Source organism: Alosa pseudoharengus, unplaced genomic scaffold (assembly GCF_046254945.1).
Source record: "Alosa pseudoharengus isolate Yale_2024_CS ecotype anadromous, Long Island Sound unplaced genomic scaffold, YU_APseudo_1.1 YU_APseudo_1.1_scf_12, whole genome shotgun sequence".
NCBI classification, from domain to species: domain Eukaryota; kingdom Metazoa; phylum Chordata; class Actinopteri; order Clupeiformes; family Clupeidae; genus Alosa; species Alosa pseudoharengus.
In genome coordinates this window covers 29,963,419-29,989,228 of record NW_027468587.1, presented here as the reverse complement: position 1 = coordinate 29,989,228, position 25,810 = coordinate 29,963,419, and the positions used below count along the sequence as shown (strand labels likewise).

Here is a 25,810-nt window from a genome sequence, read left to right as displayed (position 1 = left end):
GGTTGCACTGCTTCGTGAGGGTTTCTTCAGAAAAGTTATGTGGTATACCGTGGTATAACGGCTGCTTAAATTTGCACAGTCAAATTGCGTCCTCCTGTGTGTGGGTTGTGGTCAGAGGCATATCAAGCTTTTTAAAAGTGTGTTTGTGTGTGTGTGTGTGTGTGTGTGTGTGTGTGTGTGTGTGTCTGTGGGGGGGGGGGGGGGTCTTCTGGGATAGGGAAGTGAAATAATCTGGCCAAGTTATAAATAACTCCTTGCAGAGATGTTGGAAGTACACGCATCCTCACATGCACCCACACACACACACACACATACACACACACACACACACACATACACATGCATGCACAAACACACACAACACACCCATACGCACACACACATGCACACACGCGCACACAGACACACACACACACACACACACATAAATACACACACACCCCATTTACCCCCTCCCCCCGCCACACACACAGAGAGAAGCATACATATACACAGAAACAAACACACACATGCACACACTCATTTACATACACAAAAATTGCAAGAGTAGGGGATGGAGAGAAATGTAATTATTTTTGCGAGGGAATGTGCAGGACTGAGCGGTGGTCATATTTTGTACCGCTTTGCGGTACATCTGGTTTGCGTATATATTTGTGGTCTGCGTTCACTCCAGCAAGACGAGTGAAATAAATGTTTATAAAGCTATGTCATCACAATAGGCTATTTGCTACGATATAGGCTATCTCTGCTATCCAAGTCGTTCATTGTTTTAAAGTTTTTTCCAATTGCTAAAACACAATTTTGCAAACTATTGTGGTCTGCAACCAAAACTACATATAGCATTGTCAAAATCAAACTTTTGCACCAAATGGCACATTCATATTACCAGATTTTTGTCTAACCAACTACACTGTTATCTGAGCACTCTCATCTTTAGTATGCTTTGCCATACTAAAACAAATTGTAGAATATTCTTTAGATTGTTCACATGCACAGAAATATTTGCATATACAAAAATCACAAAAAACAGTAAACTGAAAAAGAAAATTGCAGAAAAATGGCCATGAACTCCTCTACCAGCTCTCACTCTTCCTCCCCCTCTCATTTCCCCCCTTCCTCTCCTTCTCTCTGCAACGTCATCCATTGCAAAAATGGTGCTCACCTGTGGTCTTTTCATAGTGCTTACTTCCTGATTGAAGTGGTAACAATTAACCATTGAGGTGTTTGGCCAGGTGGCACATATGTTGGCCAAAATTTGGAATGGCAGTGTTTTGAAATGGCAAACATGTGACTTTATGTCAGATTGGTGTGTCCTTTGCCGAGAACAGTGTTCACTGCATTTGAAAAGTGTCATTTTGAATTGCAAAATGTGTGTAAAGCGGAAAATGTGTTTTGCATGTCATTTAGTGTGTTAGTAATTGGAAAAACTGTAAATATCCTTGCTTAGCCTATACGCACAAGTAGTTATCTCCAGCTTTACTTGCAGGGACCACAAATCGCATGAGTGCTCAATACCTCCGCTATGCCTTTATAGTTGGTGACACCAAATTAAGAAGTATTTCCTGACTGGGGAAATTGTTAATTTATTTTTCTTTCAGTCCGCGGTTCCATAATACCTTAAAATGTTGCTGCAAATTAGCAGTGCGACAGAAGCACCGGCATAATTTAACTTCTCGGTTCCGCAGATCAGCAATCCTCTTGTCGAGGAGGCCTTTAGTTTGAGAAACGCTGTGGTGTAGATCATAGACAGAGAAAGCATTATGCTCTGAGAACAGGACGCAGTTGTGTAGCCAAGGGCCTGTATACATAGAAACAAGTGTCATAGTGTGCGCAACATCTAGGCTATGACGGCATTTGCATCCCTGCATTTCTACTTTTTCATGACAATGAGTGTATGTGTGTGCGTGCGTGCGTGCGTGTGTGTGTGTGTGTGTGTTGCGGGGGGTGGAGTTGATGTAGTTATTAAATAGCAGGACAGGAGAAGCGCTGAACTGTTTTCATCGGTAGCTGCAACTGCGTCTATCGAAGATGGAAAAAGATGGAAAATATATCGTATACCATGGTCTTCTATGTCCTAAGGAGACACATTCTTTGGACAGTTTAAAATACTTTGAGGAATTCAACGTGAGAGATGACGATGTAATCGCCATTACATATCCTAAATCTGGTAAGACCAGTGGGGTATACTACGAAGCACGTTAGACATATCGAGGCTTGACAAAGCCTTGACTCAGGGGTATACGTTAAGTGGTACTACGATTGCAGTTATGTGATATATTTGTCAAACTCAGCTCAGATCTGTGCGCGTTCTCGGTGTTGGGATGACTTTGGCCAATCGTGTAACGTGGAGACGCACAAGACCGCCTCTATTTAAAAACAATTACTTCCGCATTCATGAGCGATAGCTTCATCTACACTGCCGTGGTTTTTTGTGTCTAACCTTTAACATCAAATAAATCAATTGTCATCAGTTGTTGTATGGTATGCACGTCCATAGTGGGATATTTGCACGCACAGCACTATTAAAGCGCATTCGAGATCCAAAATGAGGCGGAGCTCCACCTGTAAGATATATGACAGAATCCTACACGTAAGAACTTCGTTTTTAAGACAATTGATTGGTCAGTGTGCGGTAGATTACACGATTTGAGCTATAACTTAGCACATAACCTCCTCCCGATCAGGTTTGGTTGACAGCATAAGATACCATGGTGATATAGCGACACTAAAACAGATCAACTTTCGTGTCACAGCATAGCCTGGCTTTGAGCGCAACATACCTCGCTAACCCACTAATCGAGATTCGTAGTACACCCCACTGGTGTATGAGGCTGGAACTTTCCGTCCGGGTTTAGTTGTTGTCTATCGATAACTTAATGCATTCCTGTAGCCTATTTCGGTCTTTCAATTCATGCTGCTTATTCATAGGCTATTGTTGTGGAAGAAATGTTACTCTAACAAACGAGACATGTGGTAGCCTATTTTTTTTTTTTACTGGACAAATACATTGTATAAGTATGTCACATATTACACGAGAGGACTTTTCGATTTGAGGGAGGCGTCATGGATGCAGTTTGTAGGGTTAAAAGAATGCATGCATGTGGGTACATGTTAGTCCAGAAGTGCCCAATAGCCTGTGCACAATCATATGCCGCCAGAGACAGAAATCTAAACATAACCCTGCAAAAGTATAGGCTATATCAAACTGAAATCTGGATTGAAAATCCATTAATTGTGCATTAATTGTGACAGTTACATAGCCTAATAGGCTCATTAATTGATTTTGCTTCTGTAGGTACGATCTGGATGCAAGAAATACTCCCTTTGATCCTTAATGGAGGAGATTTAACCCCTGTCCACACAATACCTAACTGGGACAGAGTTCCTTGGCTAGAGGAGACACGTGCTGCCTTAGTTCTGGACAACAAACCCTCACCAAGAGCCATGGTGTCCCATATGCCATATCACCTCATGCCTCCTACTTTCTTCTCCTCCAAGGCTAAGGTTGCATTCTTAGTTATTTTGTTGCTCAGTTAAATTGGTACACAAAGCAGGTATATGGCATAATACTGTGGAAATAAGGGCATAATTTAATTTTGTGCATAAATTACAACTTTCCCCACTGTTAGGTCATATATGTGGCACGCAATCCTAAAGACGTGTTGGTGTCGTCATTCTATTTCCATCAAATGGCCCGTTTTTTGGATGATCCTGGAACGTTTCAAGAGTTTCTTGACAAGTTTCTTGCAGGGCAAGGTCAGAAAATACAGATGTTTAAAAAATTAGATGAGTTGGACTCACAGCAGAATTATTAATGACAGGAATACAGGCTTAACCATATCACAGTTGTTTGTTTTTTTGTCCAAAGTACTGTTTGGAAAGTGGACAGACCATGTGAAAAGCTGGAGAAAAAACGATCTTGGAGACAGGATTTTATATGTGACCTATGAAGAGATGGTCAAGGCAAGTCATTTGCACTTTGACACTAATAGCAGTAAGAACCTTGAAGGAGAACTCCGGCTCTCTGTTTCTCAGGATTACTGAGTACTGTCGGTACGGAAATAACATATCGGTACCTAGCTTTGCTGCAACTAGAGCAGCCAGGTAGCTACAGAGTTACACTTTGGGGGCATCTTTAAAATCATGCCCCCAGAGTGTAGCACTGTAGCTGCCTGGCTGCAGCACCTTGAATTAGGTAGCACCGATTGTTTTCGTTTTTTTCTGTACTGACAGTACTCTGAGAACTACTACTACTTTGAGAACCAGAGACCTATGTGAAAAAATGCCGGAGTTTTCCTTTAACCGTCTGTGACCTGTGTAAACACTGTTGGATGTACTCGATTCAGATTCATGTCAGTTTACATGTTTGCCATTGTTTAAGAATGGATTTTATTTTACAGGACCTCAGAGGAGCCCTCACACGCTTCTCAAAATTCCTTGGACGGGAGTTGACAGAGCAGAGTCTGGAGCAGATAGTGAGCCATTGCACCTTCAACACAATGAAGACCAATGATATGTCCAACTTCTCCCTGATCCCTCAAGACATAATGGACAACAAAAAGTCGGCTTTCCTGCGTAAAGGTAAGACTACAGGCAATAGTCAGTAGAGATGGGGGAAGTTCAGGCAGATGATTAGCGTCTCCATGTTGTTGACCAGTCAAAAACAGATGTTATAATAATGCAATTAGATACAGTGGAGGAAATAGATACCGAATGCGTCAACATTTTTTTCAGTACCGGTAAATACACTATATTACCAATAGTATTGGGTCACCTGCCTTGACTCGCATATGAACTTAAGCAAAGTCCTTTTAGGCAAGTCCCTCCACTCGGCGGCCATATACCAACGTTTTATGGGCACTCATCGGGCACATTCTTTGGGTCGAACTGCGCGTGCGCAAGGCTTCACGACACCAATCTTGCTCCAGCGGCGAGATCACAACACATGATTGGCACGATGTCTTCACAACACACTATATGATTGGCTCAATGTATTCACAGCACACCACATGATTGGCTCAATGTATTCACATGTCAACGTTTTGCCGAGGAAGGGGTGGGATATGTGTAGACAACGGCCATATTGGCGTGACAAACTAGCCCCATGCATTTCTATGGAGTATTTTTTGAGTGCTGTGTCTCCAAATTAGAAAATCTCTGAATTAAGTGACACCCCATTAGGGTTTAATCATCGCTCCTCCCTTTGCAGCTATAGCAGCTTCAACTCTTCTGGGAAGGCTTTCCACAAGGTTTAGGAGTGTGTTTATGGGAAATTTTAAACATTCTTCCAGAAGGGTGGACCGACGTCATATTACAGTTTTTCTCGATGGCTTTGATGCTTGTGTCAACTCTGACATCACATTTTCAAAACAGTTGACACCCATGTCTGAACAAAAGCACTCTGGCCAAAATGACACATTGCTTGCAAAAGGCTGTTACAGCAAAAGCAAATCTTGCCTTCAAACAACACATCCTGTCGTCAAATCACTGTGTGATTTCAATCAATCATTATACACTGGACAACAAAATGCAAAATGTTCTCAAAATGAGTTCTTTGTGTCTGTTCCATTTCTTTCTCATTTTTCTGGTATGAGAAAAAACTGTGAAAAGACAAAATGTACTGAATAAAAATACTTTTATTCATTCCTCCCAAGATGTAACTGTCATGTAAGACCTACAGTAAGCACCTACTGTAGACAAATTTCATTGAACTACAATGGCTTCCACACACAGTTGCGTTCCGTCAACGCATGCCAGTGGGTGTTCTCAACGGTAGCTATGCAAATGACTTAAGGTATAACCGTAATTTGATTGGCTAGTGCCGCCTGTTTTTCGTTGTTCATAATTTGATTGGCTGGTGTCGTCCGTCGGTGCAGCAAAAGTTGAACTTCTCAATGCTAGCGATGGGAGCAACGCGACGCAACGGACCCACAATTCAGTTCTGCAACGGATGAGTAATGTGCAGTGCTATTTCTCCAAACTTCATTGTTGCTGTAGTGATTTTAGAGTGATGTGCAGTGCCATTTCTCCTCTAAACTTCCTTGTTGCTGTAGTGATTTTAGAGTGATGTGCAGTGCCATTTCTCCTCCAAACATGGTGTGTAGTGTGGCAGCCTAAACATTACATTTGGCTTTTGTCTGACCAGACTACATTCTCCCAGTATTTATGTTACATTTTGTCAAAATGTGTAGCAAACTTTTAAGTGTAATTCAAGCGAAAATTGACCCCAGACATCAAATAAGAGACAGTATTTTTCAAACAAGCTTCAACATGCTTTTCTTCAGTAATGGAGTCTTATGGGGTGAGTGTGCATACCGGCCATGGCGGTGGAGTGCATTGCCTATTGTTTTCTCTGTAAGAATTGTACCAAGTCTCCAAGTCTTTCTGGAGCGTTTTCAGAGTGGGCTTTCGCATACTTCTCTGACTTCCTGGTCAGAAATATTGAGAAGAGCTCCTGTGCATGGCTGGTTGATGATGGAGTGATGTTCTCTCCACTTGTGGATAATGACCCCATGGTCAGTCCTGCATAAGGGTCCGGTGTAACAAGCCAACACTGGACCCTTATGCAGGATTATCAAGGCGGGCCCCCCTACTACAGCATGTGATAATGCAATGTCCACGAGTACCATAAATAGGACAGGATAGGATACTGCCAATATTACAGCAAGCATACTGTATAAGAGGTGAGATGATTGACAAAAATCGGGAGTACACGCACCCCAAAAAACATTTGCCAAGTCTCACAACCCCCTTCTCTCCAACCGGCAAAAATGCCGCTTTCACTTTGGAAAATGTTGCGAAATAGGCATTGGTGGCAGAGGCATAAAATGTGTTCTTAACACCAAAGGTAGCCTACTATCAATGGCAGCCTTTAACAATATTATTTTCGAATGCATAACTAGCACTCAGCGGCGCCGGAACGAGTTTGAAAATGGGGGTGCAAAAAAAAAAAAAAAGCTGGTTTCGGGCTGTGTTCTCCGAGACAATTTTGAAAATTCCAGAGGCCAACTATTCACGCACGTTTTCACGTGGGATATTACGATATAAGATAGTCTAGTAATAATTAAAAAAAAGTCTAACAAAAAACTGTCATTATGTTAGGTGTGTGGTTAGGTGCTGTGTAGTGGTTTTTGGGTGGTTTCATTCAAGCTGATTGAACTGCAAGGAGCGTCTTTTTACGCACAGAGTGATTTAGTCTAGGCTACAAGTTCTAAATGAATAATCTGTTAAAATAAACTGTGCCTGATATTGACAGACACAGACACACCAGCATAACCTGAATGTCCATTCAAGGAATAAAGGAGGTAGTCTATTGCCAATAATAATGATCACAATCTCCATTTTCTGTCCTGTGCACACAGCCAAGGTCATTCCCATTCTCCACGCAGTGCCAAGATGCACCCGCATAATTTGGCCTGTGAATCACTGACATATTTTACAAGAGCCCTATAACATCGAAACGATCAAAAACATTGAAACAATCTCTGTAGTCCTCCACACACAAGTTCCAAGATCAAATACAACTGAAGGTAGCGTAGAGCAGTAATGCACAGCGATTTGTAAGTGTGGTGGTGACGATAACTGAACTGAGCTTCAGTATCATCGTACCCTCGTTGGTCGCATTGATACGGTTGGTGCATAGTAGTGTTGCGTGGGTCAACCCGTTACCGCGGGTGCGGGTAAGCTTATCGGAAAATATCGCGGGTGCGGGCGGGGCGGGTCATATAGGTTTAGTCAGATTTTTTTTTTTTTTTTACTTTTTCGCATGCCCAAATTTCCGTTAAGGATTCCCGGGACACTGAAAGACCGGGGTACACGAAAGTTGGTGGGCATGTAATCCCACATGGATAGCATGGAACCATCGTTTTTCGTTTTGATCTGTAGCCCCCCCGCTGGACTGGACCCCCCAAAAGGAGGGTAGGGCAGACACAGTTTTCTGTGAATATCTCGAGAACCGTAGGGTTTAGAAGGACTATTTTTTTTTGTATGTTGATCTCAAGGGGCCATGTCAACCCATTCCATAACCACTCATTTCATGTATAGCGCCACCTAGTTAAACACAAAAAAGTAAAAATGAGGTGTTGTAATCGTAGGTATCTGTGACCTAACATAGTCAAAACTGCACGAAATTGGAAGAGTAGGATCATTATGACACCCTCTGTATGCACACCAAGTTTCGTGGAATTCCGTTCATGGGGGGCCACACAATAAATTAATTTATGTTACTATACACCAACTGGCCTGTAGGTGGCCGGAGGCAGTTTTCTGTGAATATCTCGAGAACCGTAGGGCCTAGGAGGTCCACCTTTTTTATGTATGTTGGTCTTAAGGGGGCATGTCAACCCATCCCATTACCACTTATTTCATGTATAGCGCCACCTAGTTAAAAATTAAAAAGCAAAAAATTAGGTGTTTTCATCACAATATCTCTGGCTGACAAGGTCAAAACTGCACGAAATTAAAAGTGTAGGATCATTATGACACCCTCCGAATGCATGCCAAGTTTTGTGTACTTCCGTTCATGGGGGGCCTTACAATAAAATAATGTATGTGTACATTTAGTGACGTACACCAACAAGGATTCCCGGGACACTGAAAGACCGGGGTACACAAAACTTGGTGGGCATGTAACCCCACATGGATAGCATGGAACTGTCGTTTTTCGTTTTGATCTGTAGCCCCCCCCCGCTGGACTAGACCCCCCGAAAGGAGGGTAGGGCAGACACAGTTCTCTGTGAATATCTTGAGAACGGTAGGGACTAGGATGACCATTTTTTTTCCGTATGTTTGCCTCCAGGGGTCATGTTAACCCATTTCATGTGCACACATGTGCACAAACAGATACACACACACACACACACATGAACTAATCATGTTTTGGTACTTGTTGTCTAGCAGATATCAGTGAGAATTGAGTGTGGATAATGCAATTTAGTGAGCCTTTCAGCGTGATTTATTTTTGTGGAAAAAATGTGCTGGACTGGGCGGCGGTCATATTTTGTACCGCTCTGCGGTACATCTAGTTAATAATGTAGGCTACTAGTGGGGCTGTTAAGCTCTTAAAATAGGGACGATCTTGCTTTTTGTGAAAAAAGCATGAAACTTTCAGGGTTTGTTCTTGATGACCTAAGCTTTAATTTAAGATCTGGAGGCATTCTCAGTTTGACCTCTGAGGTCAGATAGAGGTCACTGACCTCTGTAACATGTTGTGACACTACAGGTGAATGGGGTAAAAAAATTAAATAATAGATATCACCATGACACTTTCTCAGTTGATTACTCATGTTAAGCTAAGAAAAAAATGTATTGAAAGTTTTTCATATTTTAATGTTTAAATATGCAAATTAGGCCTTATCTCATTAAAAATGTGCTAATTTGCATACATTTTAAAAAACAAAATCAGATTGTCTGATAAAGCGAGGCTCACAATATTTTTTTCATTTTGTTGTCATATGAGCTGGGAAAAGAATTACTGAGGGGTTTATGGACATCTACTTCTATTATCCTGTAATTCACCTGTACCACTGTGATATGAAATTTCTAGGCCCGAAATTAGAAATGGGTGTATCTTAGGATCTAAATGTGATAGAAATGTAAACTAAATATGTTTTTCCATGTTTCTGGGCATGAGAAACTTATCTATAGCATTGATAGCACTCTAAGAAGTCAACATCATTAAGTGCAGTGAAGATCACTGGCAAAACATCTACTTCTGTTATCCTGCATATATATAGTAGGGTATTTATTTGGGGGGGGGGGCAATAATGATAAAAACAGCAGGGGAAGGATGACATAAACACTTCGAGCAAACAGGTGGCCAATCAGAGATTCGAAACAAACGAGAGACCAACATGTCACAATGCAAAAACGCCGGTTTCCCTATTTACATGCAACTGCGAAACTGGAGTTTTCCAAATAGTTTTTGTGATTTTCGTGTAAATGAGAGGCCAAACCACGTTGAAATATCTGCGTTTTCCCTTCGTGTAAACAGGATCTTATTTTCCCACAGGTCTGGGGTACAGGGTGGGGCAATGGGTGTGGCCTGGGTGTGGTTTCAGAAGTTCCGGCACTTGGGAACCTAAATGGTTGTGTGCTGCTCTCTCTCTCACTTTCTCCTTTGACTGTCCAACAGCACAGAGCAATAAACAGCAGACTCAGTTCTTCAATTGAAGAAGAAATGTTGATTGCCTTTAAAACTGGAAGCCATTTCTGTTATATATGCATTCACAATGTGGTTACTGCACTGGGTCCTTCCACTGGTTCTGCACTGCTAGCATTTCATGCTTTCACTGGCTGTGATACAACATCTGCATTCAGTGGCCGTGGTAAAAAGACTGCCTGGGATACATGGCATGTATATCCAGAAGTTACAGAGGCTTTCCATAAAATGTTGCATATGCCACAAGAGTTGAGTGATCTTTCCTTGTCTCAACTAGAATGTTTTGTGGTGCTGATCTACAGGGTTCCCACGGGTCATGGAATTTCTGGAATATTATGGAATTTTAGAAAGTCTATTCCAGACATGGAATATCAGGGAATTTTGTTGTATCAGTTTAAAATATACTTGCCAAAATACATTCTGCCCTACAAAGGCTAAGAACAGTATCTGCACTTTTTCAAAAAAATGTTTTTTTGCACAAATAAGAAGTACATAATCTGCTCTTCAATCTGTTAAAATGTCATATGGCTACCTAATACATTTCTTAGCTAAATTTACATTTTTAGTTTGCAGTTTGTATAGAAAAGTAGAGTGAAACCAAGGCAGAGTGCAGTATCTATCCTTACTGCCTTGATTTCAATTGCCATTACTGCATTCTGCCTTTGTTTCACTTGCCCTTTACGCACCCACTCTAATAGGGTGTGTTTTACAAAAAGTAATTAAAGCATTATTAGTGGGGTAATTTACGAGATAAAAGTTGGTTCCATTACGACTGCAGAACGTCATTCGTTTCTGACAGCGTTACTCGACCAGGGTTCGACCAAGGGAAAAAAGGTTCTGGGAGGGTGTTTGGCTCGGGGTCATGGTGCAAAGGACCCTAGGGTGAAATTACTCTGAACCATCGCTTTAACATATACTTTAATAAATATAAGCAGCAGTGTGCAAAGGTGTCAAAGGTTAGGTTTTGGTGTGCAGCAATGCAATATTGCTTGACATGAAAGTCTACAAGAATACCCGATTGATTTTGTTCCATTTTAACATAAATGTTTATAAATGACAGAGTTGCCATTGTTAAGGCATGAAGCAGCATATCTTCACTAAAAATGTAGTAAGTACCTCTTCAATTCATATAAAAACTGAGTGATTATGATCACTTGTTACACTTACTGCAAAATGTTATTGTATGGCCGCGTAAGTATAAGCAATAATGCAAAGGCAAAGCGCAGTATAGCCTATAAAACTACCAAATTTTGCCTAAATGTCAAAAAACAAAATGTTTTTTATTCACCTCACTTTGATCTATCTAATTATACCCCTTGTTGTTGAATATAATTTGATGCTTATACTTCATGTAAGAAAAACACAAAAAGCTGTTTTTCTCAGTTTGGCATTTTTGCAGATACTGCTCTTTGGCTTTGTAGGGCAGCATTAATACAAATGCATTTCCATGCAGAATTGGTGTATATCTGGTTATTAGCTGTATGGCTTCCTTAAGTAGCCCAACTGTGTTTATTCAATGCCTCATCTCCTGCTCTAAAAAAGATTCTTGACCTCTATGCGGGTACTCTGAAATCATTGGTCGCTATATTGTACTATTCATTATATAGTAAGTCATGGACATTCAGGTTCAGGAAAGTCAGAGAAAAGTCATGGAATTTTACATTTGACTTAGAAACTGGGTTCCCACTCTATGACAGAACAAGTGCATGCTTAGAGGTCAATGAAGCAAGGAAAGTCAAGATCCCTGGAAAACATCCCCCCTACACAAGCTGCTTTGAGGCAACACATCAAAAGAGCAATGCACCAGGCTAACATAATATGGAACCTTGCCTTGGTTGCTAGCCCACAGTTACCAAGTCTTTCAGACTGGGGATGGATTGATACAGATGCAGGCTGGCAGCCACGTTGGACAACACTCCCTGAGGCATCACAGGCATGCTATGAGCTTGTGCACTGTGGTTGTAAAAAGGGTTGTACCAGGCACTGTAAATGCAAAAAGGCAGCATTAATGTGCACAAGCTGCACAGCTGTTTTGTAGGCCTTTTTCAAAAGCTAAGGCCTCTACAACAACATTCAACTTTTTAGAATGCTGATATGTTACCTGTTCAATGTTACATTGGGGATTTGTGATAGGAGTTCAAGTTGTGACTTTTTGATAGGAGCTCAAGTTCAAGTAGGGCTACATTTTTGTCATGTCCATATTTATATGGAATTGTTTGGTGTAATGATACATTTTGTACTTGGATTTGCCCAATCATTGGATCTTTTGCCAGTGATCTTCACTGCACGTAATGATGTTGACCTCTTAGAGTGCTATCAATGCTATAGATAAGTTTCTCATGCCCAGAAACATGGAAAAACATATTTAGTTTATATTTCTATCACATTTAGATCCTAAGATACACCCATTTCTAATTTCGGGCCTTGAAATTTCATATCACAGCGGTACAGGTGAATTACAGGATAATAGAAGTAGATGTCCATAAACCCCTCAGTAATTCTTTCCCCATGTCATATGACAACAAAATGAAAAAAATATTTTGAGCCTGGCTTTATCAGACAATCTGATTTTGTTTTTGAAACTGTATGCAAATTAGCGCATTTTTAATGAGAGAAGGCCTAATTTGCATATTTAAACATTAAAATATAAAAAACTTTCAAGAAATTTTTTCTTAGCTTGACATGAGTAATCAACTAAGAAAGTTTCATGGTGATATCTATTTTTTTTTTCATTCACCTGTAGCGTCACAACATATTACAGAGGTCAATGACCTCTATCTGACCTCAGAGGTCAAACTGAGAATGCGTCCAGATCTAAAGCTTAGGTCATCAAGAACAAACCCTGAAAGTTTCATGCTTCTTTCATAAAAAGCAAGATCGTTGAGCTTAACAGCCCCACTATACAGAACATTAAGTGCAACAAACCCAAGCCAAACAGCTAACCTAAATCAAACAGGATTGTACAAATGCATTTTTGTTAAGTTCGTGGATGCATGTTATAGGCCTTATGATAATTTCAACTTTCTTTCATTAGACAGATGCAGTTTTGTTAAGTTCGTGGATGCATGCTATAATGATAATTTTCAACTTTCTTTCATTAGACAGATTTCTGGTTCAGTTCATAAAAATGTTAAGTTTAGGCAACAGACAGATATCAAGGGTTTAAACCGATTGAACACGTCTGTCTCAATGTGTTTGTGTTTGTGCTCGCAGAGAGAGTGAGTTCATGTTAGGCTACATGATGTAGCCTACTTGTGTTTTACCTTTTAAATGCATCAATAAAGAATTAAGGATCTTTCAGTTTGTTTATTTATTTAGTAGGCCTAGCCTATGTCCATGAAGCTAGATTCAGATTCAATTAATCCAACATGCTAGCAAGCTAAGCCTAGAGCAACAACTCTTGAAGCATATAGCCTACAGTGCCAATTATTCTTGTTTCAGTGTTTAGTTAATAAGAAAGCATTGTCTCTACCTCAATATGAACTACGAAGGATATAGCCTAGGCTATAGGTCGGGTCGGATTTGGGTCGTTAATCAGCGCATATTTTTGAGGGTCGGGTGGGTGCGGATGTTAAAAAACCTAACCCTCGCTACACTAGTGCATAGACATAGGGTTGCTCGTAGGATAACCCTTTTCCTGGACCAGTCACCTGGTTTGGAGGCCAGACTAGAGCAGAAGTAATTAAAGCTACAGCGCTGTAAATAGATCTACAGTGTAGATCTACCTGTAGTTCATGCTCTAATCAATGCAATGTCGTGTCAGTGTTGTGGTCAACAACTGCGCTTTTTTTTTTACCCCCGAAAAGTGAGGGTGCGTTCGCACCCCCTGCACCGGTGCTTCCAGCGTGCTTGCTAGCACTTATTCAATGTATAACTGGCGCTCCTGTGGAAAAAGAAGGGTACATTGTGTTCTGGCACTGGTAAGCTCACACAGCACATTTGAGCTAATAGTACGGTGTCTTGTGTAATTCCGCTGGATTTTCTTGTAAAAATGGTTTTTTTTGCATATTTTGCTAGTATAGAGTCTAAGGAACAAGATTTTTTTTGTCTTCAAATTTTCACGATCCATTTTCACACTTAGATGACATCATCATTTATATAATGCATAATTAAGACTGGGACTACTATCACTTGGGGGTCAAATGTGAGAAAACACTGGTAAAGAGGGTATTCTGCCTAATTTTTGGGTGCTGATTCTGAATATCATATTTACTTAGCTGATTTTTTAGTTTTAAACCTGCTAATTAGCATTTGCGGCCTAAAACTGGCCTCCATAGGCAACATAGAACGGGTGAATAGGGTAAAAAATTTAACTCCTTGATATTCTTATGAAACTTTACTAGTTGATTAGTTATGTAGAGACAATATTTTTTTGCATTACAAGTTTTCTGAAAATATATGTTTAAGCATGTAATTTAACAATATCTCATTAATTATGCACTAATTTGCATACATTTCAATTACAGACATCTGAATATTGGATAGTTAACATTGAATGTATACGTTCAGGTTTGCCTTCAGAACTTTTTCTGGATTCAGAGCCTTAAAAGAATGGCTTGTTCAAGCACCAGTCCTAGGTTATGCCGATTTCAGTCGTCCCTTTATCTTAGAGACGGATGCATGCCATGCAGGATTGGGGGCAGTTTTGTCACAGGAGAAGGATGGGTTACAGCGACCAATAGCCTTTGCTAGCCGGGACTTGCGGCCAAGTGAGAGGAACATGTCAAATTATAGTGCCATGAAACTCAAACTCCTTGCAGTCAAGTGGGCAATCACAGAAAAAAATGTCAAGTATCTCCTGGGCAACACGTTCACCGTGTACACTGACAACAATCCCCTCCAATACTTGCAGTCAGCGAAACTGGGCGCTCTGGAACATTGCTGGGTTTCTCAGCTTGCCCTCTTTATTACAACATCAAATATTGTCCTGGGCCAGCTAATTGCAATGCCGATACCCTTTCTAGGCTTCCCACAAGCCCCACTAACACTTTGCGATTTGTGTCACACGGCCTGGACGTCCCCCTGCCGCTTGCCATAGCCAACATGCAAGCCTCAAGTGCACCTATCCAAGACTCTTGGATGACAGAATCTTGTATGGTGGACACCATCCCTGGTCGAACCAAAAGAGACCGGAAAGTCCTGCAAGGGACTGATCCCTGTATTTCCAGATACCTGTGGTTTTGGTGACAGGGACGACCACATACCCGTATTTCCAGATACCTGTGGTTTTGGTGACAGGGACGACCACATACCCGTTAAGACAAGTGGAGTGAACCAAGGGAAGTCCGCAATTGATAAAGCAGTGGTCCCAGATACAGGAAGTGGATGGGACCTTGTACCGAGCGATCCAGGCTCCTCCTTCCAGGGATCCAGTGCTGCAGCTTTTACTGCCAAAGGTGTTGCGAGTCAAAGTGCTCACTAGCCTACACAACAACCACGGCCATCTGGGGGTGGACAGGACCACAGATCTGATATGACAGAGGTGCTACTGGCCCCAGATGTGGCATGAGGTGCAAAAGTGGTGTTCTGAGTGTGAGCACTGTGCTTGCTAAAGCAAGACAACCCAAGCCAGAACCTTCTTGGGAAATATGCTAGCCCCTAAGCCTTTGTAGATAATCTCCATTGACTTTACTCTCTTGGATTGGGCTAGCACAGGACAAGAGAATGTTCTGGTAGTCACAAATGTTTTCTCAAAGTTTACCCAGGCCTTTCCCACCCCTGATCAGAGAGCTTCCACCGTAGCTAAGATTCTAACTGAGAGATGGTTTTATGTGTATGGCGTGCAAAGGAGAATCCACTCTGATCAGGGGAGCAGCTTTGAGGAGGAGCTGTTGAAACACCTGTGTGACACCTATAACAAAGACTAGAACCACCACTTATCATCCAGAGGGGAATGGTCAATGTGAACGTTTCAACAGGACACTTCATGACTTGCTCAGGACCTTACCCCCTGAAAAGAAGCGTAAATGGCCCCAGTTGCTCCCTCAGCTCCTGTTCGCCTATAATACCACCGTGTACCAGTCCACACAGCACTCCCCATACGAGCTGATGTTCGGTCAGAAGCCACAGTTACCAGTCGACCACCTACTTGGATATACTGGAGGTGACCACAGGGTCAGTCCACCGACTGATTGGGTGGTGCAACATCAAGAGTACCTGACTTCTGTCTATGCTAGTGCTAGGAGACACTTAGAAGAGGCTGCGGCATATCGTAGGCATGGTGGTCCTAACACTGTAGTCCTCTTCAAAGTGGTTGTATGCACATCCCACCTCACTGAGGCCAGGTGCAGGACAAAAAAGCTTATCAAGGAAAGAAGAGTAGTTGTCCGCACACTGCCATCATAACACATAACGCAACGTTTCGACCCACCAGAGTCATCATGAAGACCCTGGTGGGTCGAAACGTTGCGTTATGTTTTTAACTCAATAAATTTAGTTCTTCTGGGAGATTGCAGTGTGCGGTCCTGACACTGTACCCATATTACCACCTGGCACTCTAGTCTTTTTCTAGTGGGCAGTGGTAGTGTAGTGGTTAAGGAGCTGGGCTAGCGTGCAGTAGCCTGAAAGTTGTCGGTCGGTTCAATTCCCGGCTTTCACTGTTATGCCCTTGAGCAAGGCACTTAACCCCAAGTTGCTCCGGGGACAATGTGATCTCTTGTAATATAGCTGACATACAGTATGTAAGTGACTTTGGTGTCTGCTAAATATATGTAAACTCTTTTGCAAGAACCATTTTCATGGTCGCCACAAAATCCAGGATACATGGGTGTCTACCAAGTATGAAATTGTGTAGTGTCTTGATGGAATTGGCACACACTATAAGATCAGGCTGTATGGGGAAAAGGGCCCCCTTAAGACGTTCCACTCATAATACTGCCGGACAGCATTCAAACCCCTTCCACCTCCCACAGTCTGTTTCACATGAGTTCTCTGCCAGTGTAGCAGAAGTAAATATTCTCCCCGTCCCCTTCAAGCCTTGGCAGTAGATAGGTATGCTACCAGGATGGTGAACTTTAAAGACAGGTGTGTATGCAGAAAGGCTGACCTGCAGCGCTGGCGCACACGTCCACCTGTGGGTGGTGATCATATACGTAGCTTCCTCTCTGGGAGAACACAGCCGGTCATTTGATATTTTTGCCGCATGGGTGTTTGTGGTTGTTGTTGTTGGAAGAACATGGCTTTATTCTTAATTCTAAGACTTCATTGCTTCTCTCGCACGCCCGGCCTGTTGGCTGTGGATAACCCGTAGCTTTTAAAGAGAGCAAATGCACATGGTTTAGTGTCTGAGCAATGTTTTCCCTTGAGTTTTTTGTTTTTTGTATTAGTTCAGGCTGTGAGAGGGCCATCCGTGGTTTGTCTGTTTGTTTGTACCTTATATTCTTTTGTTTGTTAATTTTGCCTACTGTTACTTAACTACCCATGCCTATGTCACCTGTGTTGCCTGTACTATTATTATTATTATAGATTATTTCCAAGACAAATTTCTCTTAAGGTAGACAATAGAATGACATGGCAGGTCAAGGAAAGCATCAAGAAAAGCAAAGATTAAGAAATCGTTTTTGACATAGGCAACAAGGGTGGAGGTGTTTTTACACTTTTCAGACACTCAAAGTTTGAAAACTATGGATATTGTTTTAGAACCAACAACCTTTCTACATTATCTGGGGGTTTTGTGTGCAAAAAGTGGAATTAATTGTCAAAAAATTAGAAGAAAATGTGAAAATCACTTTTCGGACTAGATATAATCGCTTATTTTAAAACATACAGAAAAAAACACTAAAGATGGATCGTGAAAATTTGAAGACAAAAAAAATCTTGATCCTTAGACTCTATATTAGCAAAATATGCAAAAAAATTAATTTTTACATGAAAATCCAGCGGGACCCTATTTTCCAAACACAGCGTACTGTACTATAATCATTGCAAGATGCGCAGGTAGGCCTAAAGATTTGTATAGAGCATCAACTTTCGGAGGAAGATTAAGGAAACACTGAATTGTAAGCCTACATCTAGGGTCACTTAATATCCCATTCCCAGCTCAACATGTTTGTTTAAAAACATTTAGAAAAAAAAATGTGTGACCCCCTCCCATAGTTTTAAGGTTGCAAAAGTCTTGGGAGAGCTCTTTGCTTTTACCCATCAGGAGATGTTTCTCGTGTGACACCTTAGTACATCAATATTAACCCAACTGACATTAATTTGCAGATATACTTTCTAACTTCTTGCAGATTTCAGCTGTTTTCTGGCTTTTCCTTGCCTTGGTGTACTGATTTTCCTTAGCGTGTTCAATACTTTCCCCCTGTCTCATTCCATGTTATTACACATACACAACCGGTCAAAAGTTCGGGGTTACTGAGAAATTTCCATTCCACTCCATTATAACCAGCTGAGATCAGTTTTTAATCAGGGCAGCAGTTTTCAGATTACAGTATGTGCTTACATAATTGAAAAAGGGTTCTCGACTGTTGTAGAAAGAAATGGCTGATCTTTAATGCAATTTCTACATTGCCCATTATCAGCAACCATTCATCCAATGTTCCAAAGGCATATTCTGTTTACAATCTGATATCGTTTTAAAAGGCTAACTGAGAAAACATTGGAGAATCCTTTTGCAATTATGTAAGCACATAATGTAATGTGAGAACTGCTGCCCTGATTACAGTTTTTTTCAATCGCTAACAAGCGCTTAGCCATACTTCAGATACTTTTTCTAAACTCTTAACACAGACTCACACCTACAAAACACAATTGGCCAAATAGATAATTTTCTTCTCAAAAACACATTTTGTTAAATATATACTAACTCTTCATTTCAAAACAGAACACATATTTCTCAGCACACACTTTCCCTGTGGCACTGACACCCATCATCATGAAGTGCTTTGAGCGGCTTGTCATGTCACATATCAAATCCATTCTCCCCCCCACCCTGGACCCCTTCCAGTTTGCATACCGAGCCAAACGGTCTACAGAGGATGCAATCTGCTCTGCCCTCCACCCAGCCCTCACCCACCTGGAAAAAAGAGACTCATATGTGAGATTGCTGTTTATAGACTTCAGTTCTGCATTCAACACCATAATACCACAACAACTCATCTGCAAACTTGACAAACTGGGACTCAGTACCTACCTCTGCAACTGGCTACTGGACTTCCTCTGTCAGAGGCCTCAAGTAGTACGTGTTGGCAACAATACCTCAAGCAGCATCACACTGAGCACAGGGGCCCCCCAAGGCTGCGTGCTCAGTCCGCTGCTCTTCACCCTGCTGACGCATGACTGCACTGCAACCTACAGCAACAATCACATAGTGAAATTTGCTGACGACACAACTCTGGTGGGTCTCATCACCAAGGGCGACGAGACTCAATACAGGTTGGAGGTCGACCATCTGACCACGTGGTGCAGGGACAACAACCTCCTGCTGAACGTCAGCAAGACCAAAGAGATTGTTGTTGACTTCCGGAGAGGTCACACCCAACACCTGCCACTGACCATCGACGGTGCTGTGGTGGAGAGAGCGATCAGCACCAAATTCCTGGGGGTGCACATCAGTGAAGACCTCTCCTGGACCACCAACACAGCATCACTGGCGAAGAGAGCTCAGCGCCGCCTGTACTTCCTGCGGAAACTCAGGCGAGCAAGTGCTCCACCAGCCATCATGACCACATTCTACCGAGGCACCATTGAGAGCATCCTCTCCAGCTGTATCGCTGTGTGGGGCGGAAGCTGCACTGAATACAACAGGAAAGCCCTGCAGCGCATAGTGAACACAGCTGGAAGGATTATTGGTGCTTCACTCCCCTCCCTGAAGGACATTTACACCACCCACCTCACCCGCAAGGCGACCAAAATTGTGAGTGATGCAAGTCACCCCGCTCACAATCTGTTTGATCTACTGCCCTCTGGGAAGAGGTACAGAAGCCTGCGCTCCCGCACTACCAGACTCACCAACAGCTTCATACACCAAGCTGTTAGGATGCTGAACTCTCTCCCTCCTCTCCCCCCTCCACCCTCAGCTACATAACATCCTGGACATTGGACCCACAATGGCCGCCTGCACCACTCCACTTGCACACTTGTACACTTTGCAACTTGTTGTTGTTGTCCTGAAAACACAACACTTCTGCTGCTCTTACATAACTTGCACCACTATGCCACTTTATTTCTTACTTAGGTCAAACAGAACTACCTCAGCCTCTTATTGGCCTGACTTTGCTGCTCTTATTTTTTTCATTATATGTGCCCTCTATTTACTTATTTACTTACTTTTTGTTTACTTGAATGTTATGTTTGTCTGTGGACTTAAAAATTGGTAAAATATGTCTTGTCTCCACCGTGGGATAGTGAGAAACGTAATTTCGATCTCTTTGTATGTCTGGAACATGTGAAGAAATTGACAATAAAGCTGACTTTGACTTTGACTTTGACTTTGACTTTGACACTAACTTTACCAAAACACTGGAAATCTGACTCAAAATGAAATTATTCTGTCAAACTTATTTTCACTTCACAAGGTACATGCGGTCAATCAAAGTACACCAGGTTTCAAAATACTGGCTATTGTTGACATTACAAAAACTGCATAGACTTTTATATTTCAGTTTTACAGGTATTTGCATGCAAAACATGCTCTATCCACAGTTTTTACACTGAATTTCATTTCTTGGTTGGGAACTGTATGTCCACATGTAATATTCACATTCAAAAGCATTCCAGTAAAAAGCAAATCAGTTTTTTTCCCATTACTGTTTACTACAGGAAGTACAGGGCAATTCCATGCAAAGGTCATCCTTACCATGGAAAAAAAAAGTTGTGCATACGCAAATAGAACTGTTGTTAAAATCTTCATTTAGGTCTATATTTTATTGTTTGTAACTGATCTGATTGAATTTGATGGAGAATGACACTCTTTTTACATCATAAATATGGTGTGCAACCATACAGAAACAACATATTTCACATGGTAATATTATACATATTTCAAAAGTGGATAAATGGACCCAATGTTCAAACAAATTGTTTCATTTGACAAATTCCAGATTGACAAGGGAATGGTAGAGTAATGTCTATGCTCAGCTTGCCTTTAAGACCACAACTCCTTACATTTGTAAGGCTTTTGTTTTTAAGTCAGCAAGTTCCATGGCCATGTCACATCCATAACGTTTTATAGGAAAAGTTTATGCTACACATACAGTGTTGATGCGACAATGTCCATAGTGTCTGTGCAAAGCTGATTTATATCAATGTAAAGTGTGATGACCAAATTGTGCCCCTTTCTTACTTTTAAAACCTTTAATGGTGCGTTATGGATGTGACGTTATGGATGTTACATAATGTGAATTTACAAGACTGGGGACTTTATTATACCTCAAAGCCGATAAAACGTCTGTTCTGGTGGCATGTCAGTTTCAACGCATTTCTACTTAGTGTTTACAATTGACATTTCAAAGATTATTAGGTTGATCAAAACCACAGGGAGGCCTTGCCTAACCATTAGCAAAACAAACATAATATTAAAATACCTCCAGTGATTAGCCTAGCCATAGCCTATTTTCAAGTGGCCTAATCACGAAAATCTGAGCGATTATCTTCCTGTAACTGTCATACTAATGTTGTACAGTAACTTGATTATCGTGTTAGCTGGTGAAGATGGCTGACTTTGCAGCTGGAGTTAACATAGCAACCTCCTTCTGTTGCAGATCTGTTCAGCTTGCCGTTCAGGTCTGCTTAACACAGTTTAATTTTAAATGTGACGCGATATGACAGCATTTGAAGTGTCAGGTCCTCTGTAGCTACAGCTACCCACAGAGTAACATGAGTAAGGGCAGCAATAAACTAGATGTACCGCATAACGGTACAAAATATGACCGCCTTTCAGTCCTGCATATTCTCTTTGCAAAAATAAATCACGCTAGTCAATTTGTCTCCATCTCCTACTCCTGCAACTCATGTGCATGTAAATGTGTGCATATGTGAGTTTGCTTTTGTTTATAAGAGTGTGTGTGTGTGTCTGTGTGTTTGCATGTGCGTATGCGTGCCTGTGTTTGTGTGTTTATGTGTGTGTGTGTGTGTGTGTGCGTGTGTGTTTGCATGCCCACATGCGTATGCGTGCCTGTGTGTGTGTGTTTATGTATCTGCATTCATGTGGGTGGGTTTGTGCATGTGTGTGGGTGTGTGTGTGCTTGCCTGTCTGTATGTGTGCGACTGTAAGTGTGTGTGTGTGTGTGTGTGTGCATGTGCACGTGTGCGCGTGCATGTACTTTATGTGTGCAAATCACAAATGAGTGGGTATGGGTTAGGTTAATGCGGGCTCTTGAGACTAACATACCATAAATATTTTGTCATCTTGGGTGCAACGGTTCAGGTAGGGCTAGTTATTTAGGGGAGTGGCCACCAAGTTTCATGTTCCCTGGTGTTACAGTAACCCGGGAATCACTGACCAAAGTTGATGACAGTAAAAAGAAAAAAATAAATTTCTTTTTTATATTTTAAATGACTTGTTGTCAGGATTTTTCCTGTGGATCTTAGTGGGCACTGAGGAAGCAATAATTTCATCACTAGTTTTTCATGATTACTATTTCAATTGTTTCATATCAAAATTCACTACTTAATTATGTGTTTTATGTAGTTTGTCGAGGACTGGTTTAGACACGTCACATCCATAACATAAAACCGTCACATCCATAACGCCAGTTTTTCCTACATAATGCATTACGAAAATGACGCATAGTTTCAAAAACATACTTTTTGTGTTCATTCAAGTCTCCTTCATGGTACATATATCATAGTTTCAGCAGTTTCCTTCAAAATTCACAGAGTTTGTAGAAAACCTGTAGTCTCTCACAAAAGTATGTCCATTTCATGTCACATCCATAACGCTGATAAAATGCCTTGTATTCTTAGGATGAAATTGATTATATGAAATTTGAGGATTTCTCAGTATTCAGAGGACAGAGGTTGCATTAAAAGTTATGCAAATTAATTCACTGATACTAATTTTGCCCCCACTCTAAGGCATTTTGTTTACCAATATGAGTCCAATTGTCACATCCATAACGCTGGAACTGCCCTACAGTAGAAATACTTTTTACAGTATGATAGAACAGAAATTTTTTTACAGTATTGCTTACAGCGAACAAAATATCCATGAAACACACAAGAGCATTCTGAACAAAAAAACAACAGCAAAAAGCCCAGATAAAAAGGGGGGGGGACTAAAAAAAGCACAAAATTACTGTATCTAATCTCTGCGATCTTCATGTTTTCATGTTTTCATCAACATCGCATCTGATATTATCCAAGGCGATTCACCTGAGATAAAACCATTTGGTACCAGAAGTTTTGATAGTGTATCTAAGGTTTGGAATATTGTGTTTGCCATTGTGGGATGTTGTGTGTTAACATTCGTAAATACTACAAAAACAATCCATAGTTTTGTTGGGAGGTATAGCTTGTCTATTAAGAAAATGTAAGCATTGTGGAAATGTGTTCACTGACTGCATATTGTGTGAAAACGACATGAAATGTGTGAATGGTATGGCCACAAAAGGCCGATGCTGTGCTAATTGTGTTTAGAGTTTTGAAAATGTGACAACTGGTTAGACAAACGCTTGTTAGCAACTGAAAAAAAACTGTAAAAAAACAATGCAACTGATCTCAGCCGGTATTCTGTCTTGGAGTGGAATAGAAATTTCTAAGTGACCCCAAACTTTTGACCGGTAATGTAACTTTACTTATGGACTCTAATGGTGTGAATTCTTTATGTGTGGATTTCCTGAGTTAATACTAATGTCTGGTAAAAATTTATATGAATAGTCTCATTGGAATTATGTTTACTGAAAAGAATGTTGATACGTTCAATACGTTGGGTCAGCCGTGGCCTACTGGTTAGGGCCGGGTAAGTGTGTGCTTCACTTCACTGTGTGTTTTACAGATTGGGATAAATGCAGAGACCAAATTTTCGTTACGGGATCAAAAGAGTATTTACTTACTTATTTTCCCCACATTACAAAGTTATTTATGACTGTGTTTTCTGATTTTTTAAGGGATTGTGGGAGATTGGAAAAACCACTTAAGTCCAGAACAGGAGGTAAAGTTCAACACTGTCATTAAACAAGAGATGGCAGATAGCAACATTAAATTCGCCTGGGATGAAGACTGAATCAACACTCTACACAGTGATACATGCTCACTCAGTCACAAGTTTGGGAGATTCCTTCATGTCATTCAGATAAGACATCTGGGGGGCATTCCACATCAGAGTAAGTGGTAAACCTCCTAAATAGAAGAGCTGTATGGCTTCATTCTCCTAACATAAAAATGGCATAGGGCTCTTGTTGTAGGAGGTTTACCACTTACTTTGAGTTAACTTACCCAGGTTTGTCACTAAACCACGTACTTGGAATACCCCCCTGGAGTGCAAAATCAGTCTTACAAGAAAATCACAGAAGCTGATATTCTAAATGGCAGTAAAACAAATCAAGTATGCATGTCAGTGATAATAATGTGACAATAAACTGTTCTGATATTTGTATATTTGTGTAGGCTATTGGTTTCAAAGTTATGACCAAGTTACAGTAACTCCCATACACTAATCTCACAGTAAAGCCTTTGTTTTGTTTATTTGTCTATGTGTTTTGTTTTTCCAGGCATGTTGCTACAAATGACATTTGAGGTCCCAGTCACACTGAACCAATGGCAGATAGAAAATCTAGTTTATAATGGTCGCTCAGCTGTCCTTTGTAAAGACAATGACACAGGGTACACACAAGGGGGTGCTAACATACCAAAATAGGCCTTTTGGAAGGAAGTGACTTTTGAAGTTATCATTTTGTAGTAACCTCTTGCCCATTGGAAAAGATTTCATATGCCATATATCATTACTATATGCCATTAAGGCAATGCTGACTATTAAAATTAAAAATTAATTCCATGTACACAGTATAGGCCTATTGACAAACAACAAACCAGTGGATCATTGATGTGCAAGAGAAGCAAAGTCTTAATAGTATAACTTAATAGTATAACTTCATAGTATAGCACTGATTTTTTTGTGGAATATGTAAAATGAGATCCTTTTTTCCTAATTCAAACTTATTCATTTATGTCATGGTAGGTTTACCTTAAATTATATTTACAATTTGATTTATAAAACAGGCCATTCCATTTTTACTTGATGCAATACAGTACATACTTTTTACCTTTTTGGGTCATTCCACGCCAATTCAACCAGGGCCCACGCACTTAGGTCTCAAAAAAATCTGAAAAAATTACCAGGTCTACCTATGTTATCCAGGAGAAACACTGTAAAATGACTTTTATGTAAGATCAATACTTTCCAAGATACAGCCAGTTTTACAGGGGGAGGGGGGTGTCAATTTTGTTCAGCCTCTTTTTTGTCAAAGTTCACAAGCCCATAGCACAAGAACTAAACCATGTATGGGGCTCAAATTTTGCATGCTGGTACATAAATAGGAATCATCTTTTGATAGTGGAAACAAATAAAAGCCATCCTGTGAATTTCCCTATGAGGGCTCTTTATTTGGATTTCTTTAAGAACAGGACCATCTCAGTATGGGTGTCTCTTATTAACCTCTTTGGCCATTTGCACAGGGGCACAAGGTCCACAGAAGCAGCCCACCATCCAGTCCC

The 25,810-nt window shown here is 40.9% G+C and overlaps 1 protein-coding gene across 2 annotated transcripts; it reads left to right on the top strand.

Annotated features, from left to right (window-relative positions):
• Nucleotides 1-1,958: 1,958 nt before the first annotated feature.
• Nucleotides 1,959-24,781, top strand: LOC143119322 (sulfotransferase 2B1-like). Of its 2 annotated transcripts, none has more exons than XM_076280751.1 (6): nucleotides 1,959-2,167; nucleotides 3,296-3,504; nucleotides 3,630-3,756; nucleotides 3,869-3,963; nucleotides 4,401-4,581; nucleotides 24,205-24,781. In XM_076280751.1, the coding sequence occupies exons 1-6, from the start codon at nucleotides 2,029-2,031 to the stop codon at nucleotides 24,318-24,320; spliced, it is 867 nt and encodes a 288-aa protein (XP_076136866.1). In that variant the 5' UTR covers nucleotides 1,959-2,028; the 3' UTR covers nucleotides 24,321-24,781. The 2 variants fall into 2 exon arrangements, with proteins under 2 accessions (XP_076136866.1, XP_076136867.1); XM_076280752.1 differs by lacking the exon at nucleotides 1,959-2,167 and adding an exon at nucleotides 2,408-2,590.
• The last annotated feature ends 1,029 nt before the right edge of the window (nucleotides 24,782-25,810 follow it).